Raw genomic sequence first — 20,210 nt, forward strand, 5'->3', positions numbered from 1 at the left:
CACACGTTTCCGTTTGGGGAGAGAGAAGTAATTATAATATAATAATAATAACTACATGATATAACGGGCATAATCTCATTATTATAATTAATTAATTAATTAACTATAATTATTATAATCCTAACCCCTCCTATTAAATTAATGCAAATAACTGTTTCGCATTTTACGCAAATGCCACTCCACTTTTCCCTTATTCTCACCTCCCCCCCCCCTCCTCTTCGCATTCTCCTCTCTCTCTCTCTCTCTCTCTCTCTCTCTCTCTCTATACTTCGATCGCCATCTATCTCTCCCTTATCCATGGCCATGTTTTGATCTCTAGGGTTTCTTCGGAGTGTTCGAATTGGTCGGATCCGTGCGAATTTTGGGAATTTGGGTTAGTTGCAGGAAAATAAGGAGTCGGGAGCAGAGGGGATTGTGGTGAAAGAAGAAGAAACGAATTTGGTTGGTTCTTGGTGTCGGAGAGGTGGTGGATAGGGTTCGGATTAGGGTTAGGGTGTGGAGAGGTAGAGATGGGGTTGATCTCGGGGATAGTGATGGGAACGTTGGTGGGAATCGCTCTCATGGCCGGGTGGAGCCGCATGATGAGGCATCGGAGCACCAAACGCGTCGCGAAGGTGTGTGCTCGATTTCTTTGGTTTATCTGTTAATTTGTTCTTTACGATTTGTATGTTCATGGGAAATGTTTTGTTGTTTGACAAGAAAACTAGTGGGTTTCTATTTGTTTCTTGAAGATTCTTGTTATGAGATTATGAGGAAGGGTCGGTTAGTTTATCTGAATGGCAATGGAGAAGATTTTTTTTCCTTTTTCTTTTCAATTGCAGGGGTTAATTGGAGAGTTGATCAAACTATAGATTGCTAATGCAATTGGTGAATTGTTTTGATGTTATATCTTGCTAATTGTGATGGTTGCAGAATTAGATAGTTCTAAAAATCTCATTTCTTGGCTTGTTTATGATGAATTAGCAATGCATCGATTGGACGATGATCAATAGTACCAACACTTATTTTAGTTTTTTTACTTTTTTTTTTTTGTGTACTGTATTTTGGCTGTGAGTATTTATGTACAATAAAGCATATCTTAGTATAGAAGTATTATTACTGCTAAGTTAATAGGTTGACAAATTTAGATCAAAATGGTCTGACGGTTCATTGCAGATCAAACACAAGGGGAAATTACTTTTCATTATATGTCAACTTTTTAGCATTCTCTTTTTCTTGTTGGTAAATGGCTTATAATTGGAAATAATAGATCAGTTGTGCCCTTATTTTCTGCTTTTGAATTATCACAATACTTACACTTCATGAAACAGAGACATCAAAACCTTATCCATCTAAATTTGACCTGTAATTCTTAGTTAATACTCAACCATTTTACTACATTATGTAAATGTTGTATACTAGTCGCCTCCAATTGTGTTAATTTGTTTTTGTTGTTTTTGATTTGTTTGTGTGCTTGGACTTTGGACCTGTCTCTAGCTTCTTTGATTGCCAATCTTGAGATTGTAATGTATGTGTTTATGAATAAAGAAATATTTTGCAACTTACAGTTAAAAATTTCTTAAATTTTGAATCTTATATTTTCTATTTTACAGGCTGTAGATATCAAACTTCTTGGGTCTCTAAGTAGAGATGATTTAAAGAAACTCTGTGGCGACAATTTTCCTGAATGGATATCTTTTCCTGCATTTGAACAGGTTATCTGTAACTTGATTTAATTTACCAAATTGGTTGCTCAGCTCATTGAAGTCAGCTTCTTCTTTTGGGGGTCATTCACATATTTTTCTGGACATTATTTCTTCAGTGGTTTGGACTTATGTTTCTTTTTTCTTCCTTTTTGTTCCATGTAGGTGAAATGGCTGAACAAACAATTGAGTAAACTTTGGCCTTTTATAGCAGAAGTAAGATACACGTTAATTCTGCTTTTGAACATCTGTAGCAACTTGTGAATCACTCAGTGGTTTCTTGCTCTGGTTTATTCCTATTTTAATTTTGATTTGTAAGACTTTCTGTTAATGTTTTTTTTCTCTGGTGAAAGCTTGCGTTTTTCTAATTCATTTCTTGTGTTAGATATGTTAACCTGGTTGCCATTTAATTCAAAAAATTGATCATTTTTATGCACATGCACTCATCCATAATTTACTTTCATTGCAAAAACACAAGTACAATCTGTCATTTATTTGGCGGATAAAAGCCTAGTTTTGATTCTTTCTACTCCGCCTCCATGCTAATCTCACTTTATACCTGATATTAGGCAGCAACAGCGGTCGTGAGAGATTCCGTTGAACCACTACTTGATGATTATCGCCCTGCAGGAATATCATCACTTAAGTTCAGTAAATTTTTTCTTGGAAATGTGGCACCAAAGATTGAAGGTTTGTAGTTAAACCATGTACCAATACCAAATATCTACATTGTTATGTTTTAAAAATTAATATTTGACACTCTAGATTAATTGTTGTTTGAGGTATGCTGGTGATCAGTCTGAAATTTGGGAATCTCCCTTTTTCATAAGTTGGGTGACTCTTATGGTAAAGATGTACAATCCTTATCCGTACTGCATCTTATTCTACATCGGTATCTGAACTTCAAAAAATGTCGATTTTTTCTACCTAATCATTCAGGATATTTGATTTAACTACCTCCCTGTGAGACTTTAATGGTGCAGATGGTTTTCATTTGATGAAATATACTGTTACTTAACAGCATATCCTGATAGTTGACGAAATAATCCATATCCATTTTGTCAGAAGCAAATATAGTCGGACAAAATAGATTTTTTTGAAATCAATAGAACTGAAAGGTTAGGTAGTAAAAATCAGAAGTTTTATAGTTCATATAACCATTTAAAAAATAAGGTATAGTTCAGGTAAGTCTTGTATATTTTTTTAACTTTATTTTATGTTCTTTTGTTACGACCATACGTATAGCCTAGATTATGCATCATAACCTGCAGTATACAAGTGCTGTGCAGATTTTGAGAAAGTACTGTTATTGCAGAGGATTTTGACGCTACCTATATAGTCTTAACCTTTTATATATAAGAGATACACCATTTCCTAAAACATGGGTATGCTTGTTTGTTAACTTATCATTAGAGCTTGTTCAGACAAGATTGTTTGGGAATATCATCTTTGACTTTGTTAGTTAGGTTTAGGTTTAGTTCATTGGAAATTATTATTTTCTATTTTTACTGTTGTTTCACAGCATATGTCTTTCTTTCTGCATTTTGTGATAGAAAAACTAATACAAAATGCTCCAAAAGCCAAAAATGGTATCCCAGAGCTTTCCATATGCCTTTCTTCAAAGATATGACTAAAGTATAGATATTATAGAACTTTAGGAGCAATAACAGATTACAAGCACATAATAAGAAAGAAACATTTGGAACTTTGAAGGGCTTCTAAATTTTCTTAAAGACATTGTAACGTAATAATGATCATGCCAAAATTTCAAGTGATGCAACAAAATATTCTGGCTATGAAATAATGAGAAATGAAGATGAAAATTAGTAGATCTACCTATAGAATTTGATGCTCGTTTGGCCTTTGATATGCTATCTGTTAGAATATATGCAATATCCTTTTCTTACTTTATTCTTAAGTTGCCAGTGTCCTTCAGTGATTTTCCCTAGTGGATTTGAGTGTGGAAAGTGATGCCATTTTCTACCTTTTATGTTTTCTTTTCTACTAATGTTGGAATATTCAATTTATAACTATTCACTGGTGGTTTTTTACTTCTTGTATGAAGGGATTCGTGTTCAAAGCCTTAAAAAGGGTCAAATTACAATGGATATCGACTTCCGCTGGGGTGGAGACCCAAGCATAATTCTTGCAGTTGAAGCACTTGTTGCTTCACTGCCCATTCAGGTTTTGTTTAGAAACCCTTAAGATCTTATAAAAGCAAATCATATAAACGAGAGTGTACTTGGATTTTATTATTTTTTTTTTGGGGGTTTTGCCTTTTCTCTTGAATAGTGTATATTTACTTGAAGTGAAAGAAATTTCTCATTGCCATGTATCTTTTTTGGTTGAAATGGGATCCCTTTGTTTTCTTGCTCCCCTTGCAGCTAAAAGATCTTCAGGTTTTTACCGTCATTCGTATTGTATTTCAACTTTCTGAAGAGATTCCATGCATTTCAGCTGTTGTGGTTGCTCTTCTTGCAGAGGTATGCCTATTTTCTGTTTTGTGCTTGCAAAATTTATACCTTTAAAGGGTCATCAAGCAGGTTTTCTGCATCAATTTTATTACTTATCATTGTATTTGTGCCAATATTATTGGACTTGTTCAGATATTGATTGATTAATCGAACTTTTCCAATCTCATCATTAGTATAATGACATGTGTACTCTTTTGTATGTCTCAGCCGAAACCTAGAATTGATTACACACTGAAGGCCGTAGGAGGAAGCTTGACTGCTGTTCCTGGGCTTTCAGACATGATTGATGTGAGTTCATTTTAATTTTTTTTCATTTGCTCACTTAATGGAGTAATGGTTAAATACTTAAATTCTTGCAAAAATTGTTAGAGAAAATGCATGGAAATTCTCTGTATTATCCTGATATTGTAAATTAGCCCCTGAACATTTCATTTGAAAACCTTCAGCTAATTGTACACTTTCATCCCTGAGTATCAAGAATAAGCTAATTGTTTCCTCTGAAATAACCATTTTAACTCTTGAAAAATGATTTCCTTGTTGAAGTGTATTGAAACATGAATATAGGATATCTTTTTTTAAGAAAAAGAGATGTATTCTCAGAGTTTTATAGCATCTAGGGATGAATATGCATTAAATGAGAAAGTTCAGGAACTAAGGTTTTTCAATGAAAAGTACAGGGACTAAACAATAATGTGACGATTCTAAAGTGTTTCAATGAAAAGTACAGGGACTAAACAATAATGTGACGATTGTACAGGTACTTTCCATACATTTTGCTCAAAACTTCACAATGAAACTCAAATGTTTCTGCCTCTATTATGCAGGATACAGTGACTTCAATTGTTTCTGACATGCTCCAGTGGCCCCATAGAATTGTTGTTCCACTGGGTGGAGTAGATGTGGATATAAGGTAAGCTTTATTGTTCTAACAGTTAAAGTGCCATTCTAATTCATATTGTACATAGCTATGCCTTTGGCGATCGTTTAATCAACCATAGAATTTAATAATGCACTCTTGTGTCTCATCCTTTGCTTAGTCCCTTTGCTATCAAGACCCACTTGTATAGAAAATTTTAAGCTCTTGCCTCTCAAATAGTCTAACTATTTAACTATTCTCCACAACCAACAAAAATTCTCTTTTTCCATTAATTTGCTGAAAACATTTAGTTACTCCAGTTCCTTTTACGTGTCTTCTGATAGATTGTTAGCATCAATGTTAACTTTACTATTAGAGACATCATCTTTATGTTCCTCAGTTTGTGGTGCTGTAGTCTTCATATTAACCAACTAAATTATAACAATTTTCATAGTAATTATACTTGTGTCTTTTCATTCTCTCTTGCAGTGAGCTGGAGCTTAAACCGCAGGGCAGGTTTTCTGTGACAGTAGTAAAAGCGAATTCCCTGAAAAACATGGAACTGATTGGTAAATCTGATCCATACGTGATTTTGTATGTACGACCCATGTTCAAAGTCAAAACTAGAGTTATCAATGACAATCTCGATCCTGAATGGAACGAGTCGTTTGAGCTCATTGCTGAAGACAAGGAAACTCAATATGTCACCTTTGAGGTACAGTCTAGTTTATTATTATGTTACTGATTGGCATTGCTTTATCCTCCTTTCTTCCTCTATTAGATTCACTTCAGATTCTCTGTGCTAATTTTTTTCGCTACATTCAGATAGGACGTGGGGTATATTGCTTTTACTATAACCTTTTCTAGGCCTGCAATTGTCACTTTGCTCACTGTTTGGTCTTCTTTTTTTTTTTTTTTCTTGTCTGTTTAGATAAAATTAGTTTGCTGCACCCTTGTTAAATCAGCAATCATGCGTTCTATATTGTCTGGAGTCATCTAGACAGTTTCTTCTTAGTTGCACAGTTAAGGCTAGATGAATAGTAGCTTACCAGGTCTTCCTAGTTTCTACCGTCCAACCGATCTAATATGTGCATTAGTGCATACTCTCTATTCTTTTAATCCATTTTTTCTTGGGAATTCTGATTAGTTGGTTGAGGTGAACAGCCAACTGTAAGGTCTAGTTAACCTTGCCACAAAAGAATGAATCTTGAAGTTAAGCTTTAAATTAACATTCGGAGGACCATAGATATGGTTGTGAGTGAAGGCTACAACTATTGCTTCCTGGAAAGGGAGAAACAGAAAACAAGGGGCAGCTGCTTCCAAGTATGTTGTCAAGTCCGAAAAAGAATTGTCACTTCCTTTGTCATTTTATTTAACAATTCGGCAGCTTGAAAAAAGATAGTTCACCTTCCCTAACACACACCATTTTTTTGGATTTATTTTACATTGTGAGCTGCACCAATGTACCGACTCAGTGATATAATATGTAAAAAGATATATAGTTGGATGTTTTAGGTTCATGTCCTTTCGTTGTTTGGGCTGGAGTAGGTAACTGATTGGAAAAGCTTAAGATGCCCAAAAAGTTGAGCCAAAAAGTGGACATTTAATCACGGCCGAAAAATTAGGTTTGGTTCTTAAATTGTGCAAACATTTAGCCCATCCCTAGCACTCTATGGCATTTAACTAGTAAAACAGCATGGGAGATTCCCAAATAACATTTATTTACTATCGATCTTTTACTCGGTTATCAAGCATTCAAATGGAAGTTTTCTGTATGGTGTTTAGTGAAATTAAATTATTACGATTCCTCTCTCTCCAGGTTTTTGATGAAGATCAACTTCAACAAGATAAGAGGTTGGGTATAGCCAAATTATCCTTGATTGATTTGGAACCAGAGACTTCCAAGGAAATTGAGCTGAGGTTGCTATCATCTCTCGATACCTTGAAGGTTAAAGATAAGAAGGACAGAGGGACACTCACCATAAAGGTTATTTTCTATCTAAACGTCTCAGTTTTGTTGCGATTCTAACACGCTGTTTGCTGTCTTTATTTGGAAACAATAATAAAAAGTAATAGCATCCTTCAGAAATTGAACTGACCGTATACTTTTTCACAAAAACGTTATACTTTTTCACAGCAATGGTATCTTTGCTTGCACCTCTTTATCAATTTCTAATTCTGGCGAATTACTTGTGAGAATTGCAGGTGTTATATCATCCATTCACGAAGGAAGAACAGCTGGAGGCTCTTGAACTAGAGAAGAGGGCCATAGAGGAGAGGAAGAAGTTGAAGGAGGCCGGGCTTATCGGGAGCACGAAGGACGCGCTTGGCGGCGCCGCATCATTGGTCGGGTCAGGGGTGGGGCTTGTTGGCACAGGCCTGGGGGCTGGGGCCGGGCTGGTGGGCTCGGGCCTTGGGGCTGGGGCCGGGCTGGTTGGAAGTGGGTTTGGGGCCATGAGCAGTGGTCTGAGCAAAGCCGGGAGGTTCATGGGGAAGAGCGTGACCGGCCAGTTTAGTAGCTCGAAGAAGAATGGCGGCACGGCCACGCCGGCTGGTCAAGGCGATGAGCGCTGATGCAAACTGTTTGTAACTATTGTTGTTGGCTGTTAAGTTTATTAATGCATTAGTTCCTTTTGCTTATGATGTACGTGGTGTGGCACACGCGAAGTGTACTAATAATGTTATATTGGAGCTAGTTTTTCTTCTTTTTTTTTCTCTTTTTTTTTGAAAAAAAAAACTGTTCTTTGGTTCTTTGTGTGCAACATCGCAAAAGTGAATTGTTCGGTTGATGTGCTTGTATATGCTTTTTTTTGGAACTGCCAACTTTTCTGCATTATGTTATATTTCCCGTCAGAAGATCTATTTATCCAGTTTTGAAGGAAGATTTCGAATGGTTATTGTATATGATTTACACTAGAGATTGGATATTAGTGTGGACTTCGCATCGGACCCACTCTACTATCGCAGGATTTAAGTCTACTTGTATGTCCGAATTTACTTTCCTTCTCTTTTTAAGAAGCCTGTGTTGTACAGCGGTCAAATAGAATAACATTTTTGATGGCAACACAGGTTCTAAAAAACAGTACTTCACGATGAGAAAGATGAGAACGGAAAATAGAATGGGATTATATAAAACAGAATGAACTTCCAAATAGTTTTTCCATTCAAGCAGATGACAATTGAGGGAGTCCAAAACTAACACCTACAGGAAATTTGGGTTTACGGAAACTTACGAATTCGTTACAGATGGATGCAGTTAACTGATGTCATTTTCTTTTGAAATAACAGCTACAAAAATAAGCATCAGCATCACCGACACAAGGCAATAAGAATTCCACATGAGCCACAATGCATAGACTGGCCCAAGAAGTAATTATTTATGTTCAACAAAGTTGTACCTGACTCAAAATGCATAGACTGTCACGAAAATAATAACTGCAAAAAAATGAAACAAACAAAAAATTACAAAAACTGAGTGTACCAAAAAATTTTAAATAAACAAACACTTATTACAAGCAATGTACCGTCATCAGATGCGATGAAATATTTTATTACCCCGCTCTAGCCTCATTGCGCTCTCCGAGGCCCCAGAATGTCAAAATAAATATTATACCAGGGTGGAACCGGATAACCCTGCGGATAATACGATACTAATCCACCCTCACATAGCCTTTTGTTACAGTGAAGCAGAATTGTAGAACTCCCTTCAATAGAAGAATAAATTACAAAGGGAGCTAAATATAGTCCAAAATCTCACACTTATTTTCTCAAATGATATCTGAGATTACTTTGGTTCACTCGTCTTCCTCGCCAACCAATACAAAGGAAAACGGTGCGAACTTGTAACCGTCGCCCTCGTAGAACTTGTTCTGGAACTCCACCCAATGAAGCCTCAGAGCATGTAGAAAGGCGCTCAATGTTTCCATTACAAGTAAGACGCCGACAGTGGCAGCGACGAACACAATTATGCCGACTATGAGAATGATTACATTATTGTACCTAAGGAACAGGAAGTGGCCATTAACAAGCAAAAAAAAAAAAAAGGTAAAATAAAATAGAATACACCTCAACAGCAAGAAAAGAATACAAAGGATAATATAGAAGACTCACCCCCACGCAAGGAGCAGGACTTTCTCGTAGAACACAGCAGAAAGCTCCGAATGGGCAAGACTGCAAATATTAAAGAACGATTGATAGTTAGTAAACACGTAGGTTAAAGCTCAAAATTGGGTCAAATTGCAGCAGGGGTCCAAAGCATCTGACGTTTCAATAGTTGCCTTCCTAATCCCTTCGTATTAAATTCCTAGGCAAATTATAATTTGTCAAAGTAAACCCAGTAAGTCCAGAAGTCATTTGCGGCAGTTGCTGATGATATTTGGCTTACGTTTGTCCATGGGAGAATTAAACCATCATGGCTAAGATTGCAGGGGATTTTTCTTTTTTTGCAAAGATTAGGAACCTAATCAGAACAAGTGAAAGGTCGGGGCTGAAACTGAAACTACACTAAAACATTAAGGACAGCTGCTGTAAGTACCACGAAAGTGAGAAGCAAGCAACCAGAACAAAACCAACAAGAACAAACCTTTTCTAATCAGCTTAGAAGAAAAATGAAAGTCGATGTGGGAGAATTTCTAATACTAGTAATGTCGACAGAAATGGAGCATACCTGAGCGCCCACAGACGAAGATATGAAGCAGTATTAGAGACAGCACCAAGAACAAACTCAATTGTGTGGATCATCTGGTGCACGAAAACTTCGCTAAACTCAAACTCCTCATGGCCGTTGGAATCATGACTGTGATCCACCTCGAGTGATTCCTCCGTGCTCTGAAGCGCAGTGTATGTTTGGCCTTGGTGTCTCTAATGCAGGCAAACAATCATAAACATCATGATAAGTACAATGTAACACCCTAATCCTAAAGAGCGAGAAGGGTCATCACGATGAATACATACTTCTTGGTGCTGCTTCTTCAAGAGCAACGGCTTTGGGAATAACATCCATGGCACAGAAATAAGGGCGAGTACAAGTAAAACAAGCTACCAAAATGATAATAAATCATGTTAGCTGCGCAGATGGATAAATGGGGGGTGCATATATTCCCTGCAAAAACATCCATTTTAAAGAGAAAATAACCCTCGAAGGGCAGTTTCTTTTACAAAATAACCTTAAGTTGGGGAGTCATCCAATTCAAGGAAGTTGGTTTGTAATGAAAAATCTTTTGATAGAGGGTCCATTACTAGCGTATATTTATAAACATAAAGTTTCTGAAGCGCATATATGAATATTCAGGTTTTACAAAAATATATTTGTAAATAGAGTATTTTGCAGGGAAATATGCAAAAATATTTCCAGATTAATAAAGATGAATTAATTGTGCCTTTGTGAACAAACCTGCAGTGTTTTCTGGCCAGGAAATAGCTGGTTCTCACCAAGCTCATCAGTTGGACTGAGGAACATATATATCATCACATGATACAAATCAGATTGTGAGCCGGTGCACCATTTTACAATGATGAGGAGAGACAAATAACCAAAGAGGCTATTCAAGAAGATCAACTGAGGAATAAACTGGTACCTGCAATTAATATTGGCCAAAACAATTTCCAGATAAATTTATAATCATAAGAAATAGTACTAATGCAGTGAGCTATTTTTATCATAGGGGGAAATGGTTTCGGGGAAATGGTTTCCATTAGCACAATAAATGTGTATTCTTGCTCAACAAGTATGTGATCATCTCAGAAGCATTACGATCGTTATAAGCTGCAACATGGTTATGCATCCAACTACTATGATAAAGCACTAATCATCAAAACTGTAATTCTGCATGTAAACTGAAAAAACCAGGCGCAAAGATGTAATTACCAGATGTTGAGACCGTTCCTGAAGAACGTCGCATTAAAATAACTTAAAATAATACCGAGATTCATTTGTGCAACCCCAATAAGGATGGACATCTTCATCTTCAATGAGTTGAGGAAAGGGAGCTCGCTTCGGCTGCCATGCCACTCAGGATCCACCCCGAATGGGTAGGTACGCCTCACCTTAATCAAGCCCACAGTAGTAGCATCACTGAATGAAAACCAAGGCGAGAAGAAATATATGAGAACAACGTATTAAAACAGATGACAGCACTGTTCAAGGTAAAATGTATAGACATCACTATAATGAGATTTAGTGCCTGAACTTTTCATTCTCAAGATTTAGTCCCTCAACTTTCTCATAAATTGCAATTTTGACCACAAAATGAAAAGCTTTTCCAGTAACATGACCATATTAATTCTTCAATACAATGACTCTTCCAGTACTCGAAACAAGCAAAATTGTCATTTCACAGGAAAATTCCAATGCGGTCAGAATTTTTTCCGCCAAGGATAGAATTGCAGAATATAAAAAATTTAGGGATGACTTCAAAGTTTCAGATATTAGTACATGGACATCCGTGCATTAACCCCACTTCCGCGTGAAATTTCACATTACCTACATGACGGATCACGGCATGCATAGGCCGATTTACCGAAGAGTTCAAATGGGACAGAAAAGAACTCATTATAGATTAATCCAGTGTAAATTGAGAATAGTGCCATCATCATAATCACATAGCGTCCACCAAACATCATTTCCATGATATCTCCGAGCTTCTGTTAACCACAACATTACTCTAATGAGCTTGAACCTTCTATCGAAGCATAGAACAAATAATTAAAATGGAGAAAAATAGGGAAGAAACGCAGCATAGTACATTGAAAGAATGAAGACTGCAAACAACAAAACCAAGTCAACCATTGCCAAAATATAGTTCAACTTTTCAGTAATTAAGAAAATCATCAGGACACCAACTGTCCCTAGTGCAAGTGGTAAAGGGCTTGGTGGTTGGTACCCGAGATCCCAAGTTCGAATCCTAGTTGATTCACATTACCAAATTTATTTCTAAAAAAAATAAACGAAGCAGGTAGCATGCTACCTTTCTCTCTCAAAAAAAAGAAAAAAAAAGAAAATCATCAGGACCAAGAAAACTAACCTTAATACTACCGAAGCTCAATATGTCATACTACAATATTCAAAATTAAAACTGATAGCATGTAGTTCCTTATTGAACAGCTTGACTCGAATAATATGATAATGTTAACATAGCCATAAATCACATGCCCTAAAAAGAAGATCACTCACAATTTTGGCAATTAGAAGTAACAAGCCAAATACAATTGATATGACACTAATACACAGTAAATAAATATGAAAAATATATCCATTTTTTTAAAGTATATGTATTGTCAACATTTTCGCAAACCTGAAGAGTGTGTACATTTAAAGTGCTGACCTGTGAAGATAGTTTCTTTTCTCGGACTATGAGGAACAATGTTCCAAGTAATAAGCAAAGGCCATGACCCCAATCTCCAAACATGACCGCAAAGAGGAAAGGAAATGTAACAATAGTGAACACTCCAGGATTTGCTTCTTGGTACTTAGCGATCCTGCATATAGGCACAATAAATTGACATTCAGTCAGAACAGCAGATATACTTCCATGTGGTCCAAACTCAATATCAACTATACATCATGATCCTTTTTTTAAAAAAAAAGAAAATTTAGAATATTCTTTGAGAAGAGCAAAAAAAGAATATTCACAATATTCTTTTAGAAGAGGACACAATAGTAAGAGGGAATTATTATGTGTTTTGTGCTCGTGCTTTTTCTCTTCTCTCTCCTCTTTTTTTCTTTTCTTTTTTGGAGGGGGGAAGAGTGAGAGAGAATTATTAGATAGCTATATTTCTTTTCCTTTTCCTTTTCTTTTTTTTTTTTCACAATGGACGCATACAAGAACAACAGACATCATTAAGACTACAATGTTTGTCAAGGTAGTAAAACATTGCCTCCCAATCTCCCCAAATTATATGGAATCAGATAAAGAAAGTTTCAATGTAATAAATCTCCATGAAGGTAGCAGATAAGCCAGAAAAAGAAAAGAAACATATTCATGTCTTCATGATCATGTCCTCAACTTGAGGAAAGCAGAATATGAGCCTAATTTATTACTGAATTTCATGATTATTCCGTTGCCAATTAATAGTACATTTTAATTGGAAAATTTTTCTAGAAAATCCCAATCCTTTTTAATGTAAATTTACTAACCCATAAGCATCAACAATTTCCTGAAAAGCTGAAGTGAATTTGTTCGTTTTGAAATACGTAGGAGGAGATTCTCTAGTATGGAGAACTTGGAAAATTGAGCCCACTTGGGAATTGCTATCACGAGTAGCCCTCTGCAATGCTTCTTGAATCTGCACGAACAGCTCAAATTCAATTACAACCCAAAACAGAAACCACATCAAGATGAAAAAAATGACCCAAAAAAATACCTGAGTTGTTGCAAAAACAGGGCTCCAACCCTCAGCAACTAAACATTTCTTTGTCACATCAAGGCTTAGCATATTTAAAGTGTGATATATTGATTTCTCCTCCCTTACCTACAAAATTTTCATGCTTCAGTTGTGAATAGAACTATGGGACAATAAAATATGCTTAATCACGAGGTATTGCTGATTGTACACTTTCAGTATTCAACTAATAACTCAGAAATAGCTATAAAGAAAAGGGAGGTTATAGTACGAGAGATTCCATTCCAAGAAATATATGTGAATACTAGTAGAAAGTTACCAATTGATTCCATTGTTCAAACTGATGAGCAATATTTTTGAGTATAGTGTCACGATGAAGCAATCCAACATCAATTGTAGTCTTCAGCTCTGCAATTTTTCCTGAGACCTGATTGAATTGATCCATTAGTACACTATTGATTCATAAAGGACAACAGTGGTAACAAACAGAATTATTAAAAATTAAAATAAAAACAAGGTACTCTTACATTTATGATCGTTCAACTAAACATCAAAGTTGTTTCTTACTAATCTAAAGGATAAGACATATAAGCTGCTATACAAGTCCGGCTCAAAAAGCGAAAAAAAAACTGTTCCATACAAAAGAAGAAAGAATATAAGTAAATGGAAAGACTAATACTACTCCAGAAACAAGCAATTTAATCAAGTTCACTAGTCACCATTGAAGACCATGCATTTGCAAAATGCAGAACCATAGGAGCATCATAACAGTGAATAATGCATTTTAAATTTTTAATACTATTCGTAACTAAACGATCATTAGAACATTCGTGCCATCTGACAAACTACCTTCTCTGTGTCAAGTTGTAACTGAAATGCTGAACCGTAACATTATGGTGTATAAGTGTATTGGCCTGCAACTGCAACTTCAAAGAAATAATAATACAACTAGCACTGAGAGTTTGCTATCATTGCCACATACAAATCAAATACATTTATTACCCTCACTACCACAATAAAAAATTCATACAGCTAGTAAATTGATAAGTAATCTGTGGACCAGCCACTTTCAAATATAGCATTCCGTCAAAAGGCAATCAGATGCAAGCAAACATCTCTTAAATCCTTATATAGTAAAAAAAACAAAATGGTAAATAAAAAATATTAAGAAACTGAAGCTAAGTTACAGTAACTAAAAGTTACAGTAAAAGGTATATGTAAGAATCACTAGAAATGATCATATTTACTTGACAAACATGTTGACAATCACATCCATCAGCTAAAAAGAAAAGATCAGATTTAAAAGCTGAAACTTCCAAAGCTTTACAAAAGATCAGATTTAAAACTGATTTAAGCATTTTAAAAAAGAGAATCTAGTAGTAAGAAATAAGGATGAGTAAGTACTAACCTCCAGAATCATCTGCATTTGCTTGCCTATATCTTCAGTGAACGGATAACGATTTGCTCCAAAAGCTTCGCATATCTTTAAAATCTTGGCTTTTGCTCTCTCCCCAGAGTAAAAGATGATGAATACATTTTTTGCAACCTATGGATAGTGTAATTCAAGTAAGCAAATTGGCACACAATTATATCCACATAACCAGTCTTCCGATTTACCTCCTAATATTAGGCACACCGAAAGATATTAACTTCCGATACTACATGCCTGGTAACGACCATGATAAGAAAAAAGATGGATATTATAATAATAGTAAAACAAACTTGAATATAGAGAAAAATACTAATGTGAATAAAGCAGGCAAAATTCTCTGAGAATATCGTATAGGTCTCATCTTGGATTAGATCTTTCATCTACCAAAGTAGTATACTCCACAACTAAGGCCTTCAGTTAGAAGTTTCAACTGTAATTAGTTGCATACTCCACAACTGAGGCCTTCAGTTAGAAGCTACAGATATAAATTAATTGCATACTTTTACTCCATTCAAGCACCTTCTACACTCTAATTGACATTAGTCAATATTTTTATTAGATATAAGAAGTGTTTCAGAAGGAATATTCAATAAGAATACGTTAGCACAAGACAATGATTCTCAAGGAAAGGTACCACATTATGAAATTATGAATGCTAGGATAGGTAGTAAGTAAACAGAAAAATACAAGCATAAATGGACACTAATCTATAGTTCTTGAGGAAAAAAAATTAGGTGATCACATAGCAACCGTTCTGATAAAATTTGTGGCAAGAAGACAACCTTTTCTCCTGACACTGGGTCAGTGACTGGATTATCAATTGGCTCTTGTCTAATGAACACATTGCCCCTGGTAGCACGAAACAAGATTCTTTCAAAAGCCATTGACTTGTCTTTCGGAACAAGACCACTGATAAACCCAAGTTTTACTTGCTTTGACGGATCTGTTAACATTTCCTGAAAGAAAATACATTTTGCGTTAATATTGAAAATAACAAGATAATAAAAAGAGAATCTGATAGATAATTAATTATACCTGCTCTAGTAACAAAGGACTGTCAAGAGAAGCATCGCCAGGTTGATGCGCTTCAATTTCCCTCTGTTGGGCTGTAGCTCTGCTTTGAGCTGATTGGAAAAATTCACCACCCTGGGAAATAAAGCAGATTGATAGTTAACATAATAGAAAAATGAAAGTACATGTAATACTTACAATTTGCCAGATGTACTTTCAGAAATTCAACAATTACAGCAGTCATTAGTGTGGAATTTGGGATATGGAAGAACCCCTTTCTATGCTGTCAATCAACTATCATATGTCTACAGAGGGAAATCTTTCAAAGCAGCCGATGATGAATTCTTAAAATGGATGTGTCCGTAAAATGGGCATCAATTCAATAACAAGGTATTATTTGGAAACAATTCCACCAAGAATGCAGAGATAGAGGAAATGAAGCGAAAGTTTTGCTAGCAAGAAGATCTAACTTCCAAATAAAGTTTCTTCTTCGCTAGCGGCAAGAGAGCGAGAATCAAACTTCAACAGAAAGAATCATCTAACTTCCAGAATCGATTTCACATAAGCAAAAAAGAAAAGAGCCATACCTTCTGTAGAACTAGCATATATTCCAGTAATTCATTATAAGTACGTTGCAACTTTTCATTATTTGCATTAACTTCAATTAACTCAGCTTCAAGATCACCGAGTTTTATCTGTCATGCACATTAAGAGAAATAGTAAGCCCTACAGCACTATGCAGAAAGGCAAAGTTTTATCTCAATTATTATCCCATCAAAAAGAGACTCCCTCAAAAGAACAAGAGATGGAAGGCCTCCAAACTTTTTTTTTAAAAAAAGTAAACAGCAAGCAAACAAAATAAGCCCTATGATACTGCAGTTAGTCTGGTAACAAGCCATCTTGTACCCAGAAATACAGAGCAGTGAATAAAAAAAAAAAATAATATTTCACCCATTTTCTCACTTGTATCAAACTAAGCCTAAGGAGACAGAATCTGAGAATAGCCGTTTACTCAACATTAAACATACCTCCAAGTCATCAAAATCAACTTGAGTTTGTGTCACAGGCATTGCGGAAGGTACTATGCCTGCTTTTGTCATTTGTTCCTTGAAAAGTCTCAACTTGCGAGCCATTTCTCCGCATCGTTTAATCTGCAAGCAGAATGAATTCAACATTTAGATTCACAAGACATAAACCAGAAGTCATGACATTTAGGAAATACTTATCAATTTCAACTTAGGAGGAAGAATCCTATCAACATAAACCAGAATTTCAAATCTGCAAACACGTTCAGATTATCCATTAATGATAACAAGGGTGAAACACAAATTTTCCTTCCATCATGTGCTGGTTAGTGCTCCAGACTTCCATTACAGATTTCAACATCAATGCATGAGACACTGTATCAAACATATGGTAACTATCTCATATCAAATCAGTTTGATATTCACCTCCACTAACCAATGTATTTCAAGTAGGGCTTCATATGCTCCAAAACAAGAATAATTACACAATATTATGGTCAAATTGCAAATTCATTAAAACCTTCTAGTGATCATTATGTTCTGGAAGAATAAGAACAAGAGGACAAAGGAAAAGAAAATGATAAGATCATGAGATACAATATCTAGACGTTTGAGTGCAAAATTAACAAAATTGGTTACGTAAATTATGCATGACTATGGAGTAACGTTGATAAATCTACCCAGGGCATATGCTTGTAAAGAACAAGTGGCACTAAATAACTGTCAGTCAACTTATTTAAACAAAGCAGATTGCACTAGCTTGCAACATTACAGCAGCTCATTCACCAAAAAAAGTTGAAAAATTTTAATCCTCATGTGTGTACAGCCAAAAGCTTAACTTCTAAGGCGTCCTAGTTCAAAATGTTATAATTATAATTTGTAATAATGTTTCTTGCTTTCTTTCTTTTTAGGGGACGTTTGGATTGACGAATCTGTAGATCCAACGTAAATCAAGTGTAGTGGTGTTTGAGTTTCCCTGAAGTGTGATTATTTTTTTGTTGTTTGTTTTGACGTAACTCGTACAGTCCGAAAGTTAAATTCAATTACTTTTTCTGTTTGTTTTGATGTAACTTGGTGCCGGTAAAATTAGTTTTTTGAGTTCCATTGTTTGTTTTGATGTAAGTAAGTGAATTCCATTATCTCCTAAATATAGCAATAAATTTACCGCTATAAAATTTAACCTATTATATAATTACATTTTTTATTATTGTTTAAAGGTAATTCTAATTTATTATAAATAAGGTAATTCTAACCCATTATAAAGGAAGTAGAGTTTAGGTTTTACTGTTCAATAAAATTTTTAGAGGAGGTTGAGTGTGATGGAAGTCAAGTTCGGCACTTTCGAGGAGGAAGTCGAGATTAGGTGAAGTGGAGGTCTAACGTAACTTGAGTTACATTACATTTTTCACTTACACCAAAACAAATAACGGAAGTAGTGGAACTCGAGTTCCATCACTCCACTTACACCAAAACAAACGGACCCTTAGTGTTTCTGCCTAGAAAATGCACCATCAATATCTATAAAAACATGAAAGATATTGCTTCATTATAAACACCACAAAATTGAGAGAAATGCTGAGGCAAAACATGATAAGAAACTTGTGTACGACTGTAAGCTTGTGCAGAATTTTCCTTTCACATCAGAGTATAAAGAACCCATGTGCATAAAATCTTGATGACTAATGACTTGCAGTTAACACAGCCTTATTAACTCTAAATGCTTGGAGTAAGCATCAGCAAGTAACAATGATAAGATCAGTGAAGCAATCAATATTTTCAAAGCAATTACATCCATGTAGGCATGCACTCAAATCCAAATCTTCAAATTATTTCGATTATAGCATAATACTATCTAGAGCAAAATGATCTGCAGCATACAGAAATACTAGCTCTAGCCTATTACAGAAAAGATAATAACACTAAAAGTTAAGTTATCGTTTGGAAAAAGAATATACCTGGTTAGCATATGTGCGTTGAAAGGGACTCTTATCTGCATTAAGCTGAAAAAATGCTTAGTTAGATTGAAAGTACTATATATATAGAAGCATGCTATTTGTGTCAAAGATTATGAAATCATGCTGCATGGCATTTATGTTTCAAAAAAGTTCAATAAATTGAAACTCTTGATAAACAATGTTATGACTTCAAGTCATCATGTGAAGTCATCATTGACCCAATATAGAAAAGCATCAAGGCAGTAAAGGTCTAAAAGATAACCTTACTTTTAACAACAACTCCTGAAATAACAATAATTAATAATTTTAAACACTGCACATAATAACCAATAGGCACTGCTCTCACCAGAAGTTAATTGAAGCCCTATCTATCAACTTGCTGTAAAAGCATAAATAGGCTTCATGGCACAACAAAGATGATGAAGAAAACCGACCAAAGAATAGACAAATAGTTGTTTTCCTTGAATGGTGAAATGTCAAACAGTGAAGAAGAGAATAATAGTTATTTAAGCAGTTTTAGGAATCTCTCACAGAGAATCCTAAAACTTCCCTAAAACCCCAAGCATCCCCCCTTTTTGCCGTGTCCTTCAAATCCACTATTATCCCACTCATTAAATCTGCACAAACAAACCATACCATGCCAAGAAACGCTAACAACATTGCAGAAGGTGGCTATGTCTCACAGCAATTCCAGAGTTAGAGGAGGGATTAATAATCCTCGTAGAGTTGCACAATCGTACTACAAATATGCGGTATGGCTATCAAACCCATTTCCCAGTTATGTCAAAGATCCCCAAACCCCCATTTTCACAATCCTTTCAAGTCCCTACACCCCATTCATCAAACTCGCACAAAACTAACATACAAGAAACCCTAGAAAATCACAAAATGCCCCACATCAATTTCATAGGTCAAACAGCCAATTCATCATTCTAGGGCATAGCAAGGATGAAAACAACCAATAAAGAACCAAAATAGATATAAGTAGAAGGGGGAAAAAATGCGATCGCGGATCAAACCCTACATCTTTGAATTGGAGGAGCCCGAGGTTGCCGAGGTAGGACATGGTGAGGTGCGAGGACTCGATCGGGATGATGATCTGCACGAGCTGCATCGCCTCCGACCGCATCAGCTCCATCGGGGGGCAACACCCCCTCCGCGGCTCCCTCAGATCCCCCATTTCTCTACTCCTCCTCCACCCCCTCCGACTCGCTTCTCCTCCGCGATCGAAACCCTAATCGGAGATCAAATCGCCCTCTATGCCCTTCGATCGGAGAAGAAGAAGAAGAAGAAGAAGAAGAAGAAGAAGGGTGATCCCGTGAAGAGGGATCGATCGAATGGTCGGGAGGGGATCGGCGACGCAACGACGTGATCCTTCTTCTTCTTATTGTTCTATCCTCTTGTGGTGGTGAATGTACACGTGGGAGCATGAGAT

The 20,210-nt window shown here is 35.9% G+C and overlaps 2 protein-coding genes across 3 annotated transcripts; one reads left to right on the forward strand and one right to left on the reverse strand.

Moving 5' to 3' along the window:
• On the forward strand, positions 222–7,853 carry LOC109707730 (synaptotagmin-5). The gene is made up of 11 exons (XM_020229238.1): positions 222–614; positions 1,593–1,694; positions 1,848–1,898; positions 2,252–2,372; positions 3,748–3,866; positions 4,067–4,165; positions 4,364–4,444; positions 4,981–5,066; positions 5,502–5,727; positions 6,832–6,999; positions 7,218–7,853. The coding sequence occupies exons 1-11, from the start codon at positions 510–512 to the stop codon at positions 7,584–7,586; spliced, it is 1,527 nt and encodes a 508-aa protein (XP_020084827.1). The 5' UTR covers positions 222–509; the 3' UTR covers positions 7,587–7,853.
• On the reverse strand, positions 8,339–20,210 carry LOC109707729 (V-type proton ATPase subunit a3-like). 2 transcript variants are annotated; one of them, XR_002215568.1, is made up of 19 exons: positions 19,800–20,210; positions 18,776–18,820; positions 16,824–16,946; positions 16,383–16,490; positions 15,820–15,930; positions 15,567–15,740; positions 14,761–14,898; positions 13,672–13,779; positions 13,374–13,481; positions 13,147–13,295; positions 12,335–12,488; positions 11,494–11,654; positions 10,879–11,085; positions 10,405–10,588; positions 9,966–10,049; positions 9,679–9,872; positions 9,123–9,182; positions 8,537–9,011; positions 8,339–8,447 (listed from the first exon to the last, which is right to left on the reverse strand). XR_002215568.1 is itself a non-coding variant. In XM_020229237.1 (18 exons), the coding sequence occupies exons 1-18, from the start codon at positions 19,953–19,955 to the stop codon at positions 8,807–8,809; spliced, it is 2,469 nt and encodes an 822-aa protein (XP_020084826.1). In that variant the 5' UTR covers positions 19,956–20,210; the 3' UTR covers positions 8,475–8,806. The 2 variants fall into 2 exon arrangements, 1 of the variants encoding a protein (XP_020084826.1); XM_020229237.1 differs by lacking the exon at positions 8,339–8,447 and having other exon boundaries at positions 8,475–9,011.

The sequence above is a fragment of the Ananas comosus genome, linkage group 3, assembly GCF_001540865.1.
Source record: "Ananas comosus cultivar F153 linkage group 3, ASM154086v1, whole genome shotgun sequence".
NCBI lineage: Eukaryota > Viridiplantae > Streptophyta > Magnoliopsida > Poales > Bromeliaceae > Ananas > Ananas comosus.

Excerpts from the sequence above, each read along its gene's own strand:
- LOC109707730 (XM_020229238.1), top strand. The coding sequence starts at position 510 with ATGGGGTTGATCTCGGGGATAGTGATGGGAACGTTGGTGGGAATCGCT. Across the intron at positions 615-1,592 it reads GCACCAAACGCGTCGCGAAG|GCTGTAGATATCAAACTTCT; the intron begins GTGTGTGCTCGA and ends TCTATTTTACAG. Across the intron at positions 5,728-6,831 it reads CTCAATATGTCACCTTTGAG|GTTTTTGATGAAGATCAACT; the intron begins GTACAGTCTAGT and ends CTCTCTCTCCAG.
- LOC109707729 (XM_020229237.1), bottom strand. The coding sequence starts at position 19,955 with ATGGGGGATCTGAGGGAGCCGCGGAGGGGGTGTTGCCCCCCGATGGAG. Across the intron at positions 16,491-16,823 it reads TTGATTTTGATGACTTGGAG|ATAAAACTCGGTGATCTTGA; the intron begins GTATGTTTAATG and ends TGTGCATGACAG. Across the intron at positions 15,931-16,382 it reads ATATGCTAGTTCTACAGAAG|GGTGGTGAATTTTTCCAATC; the intron begins GTATGGCTCTTT and ends TTTATTTCCCAG.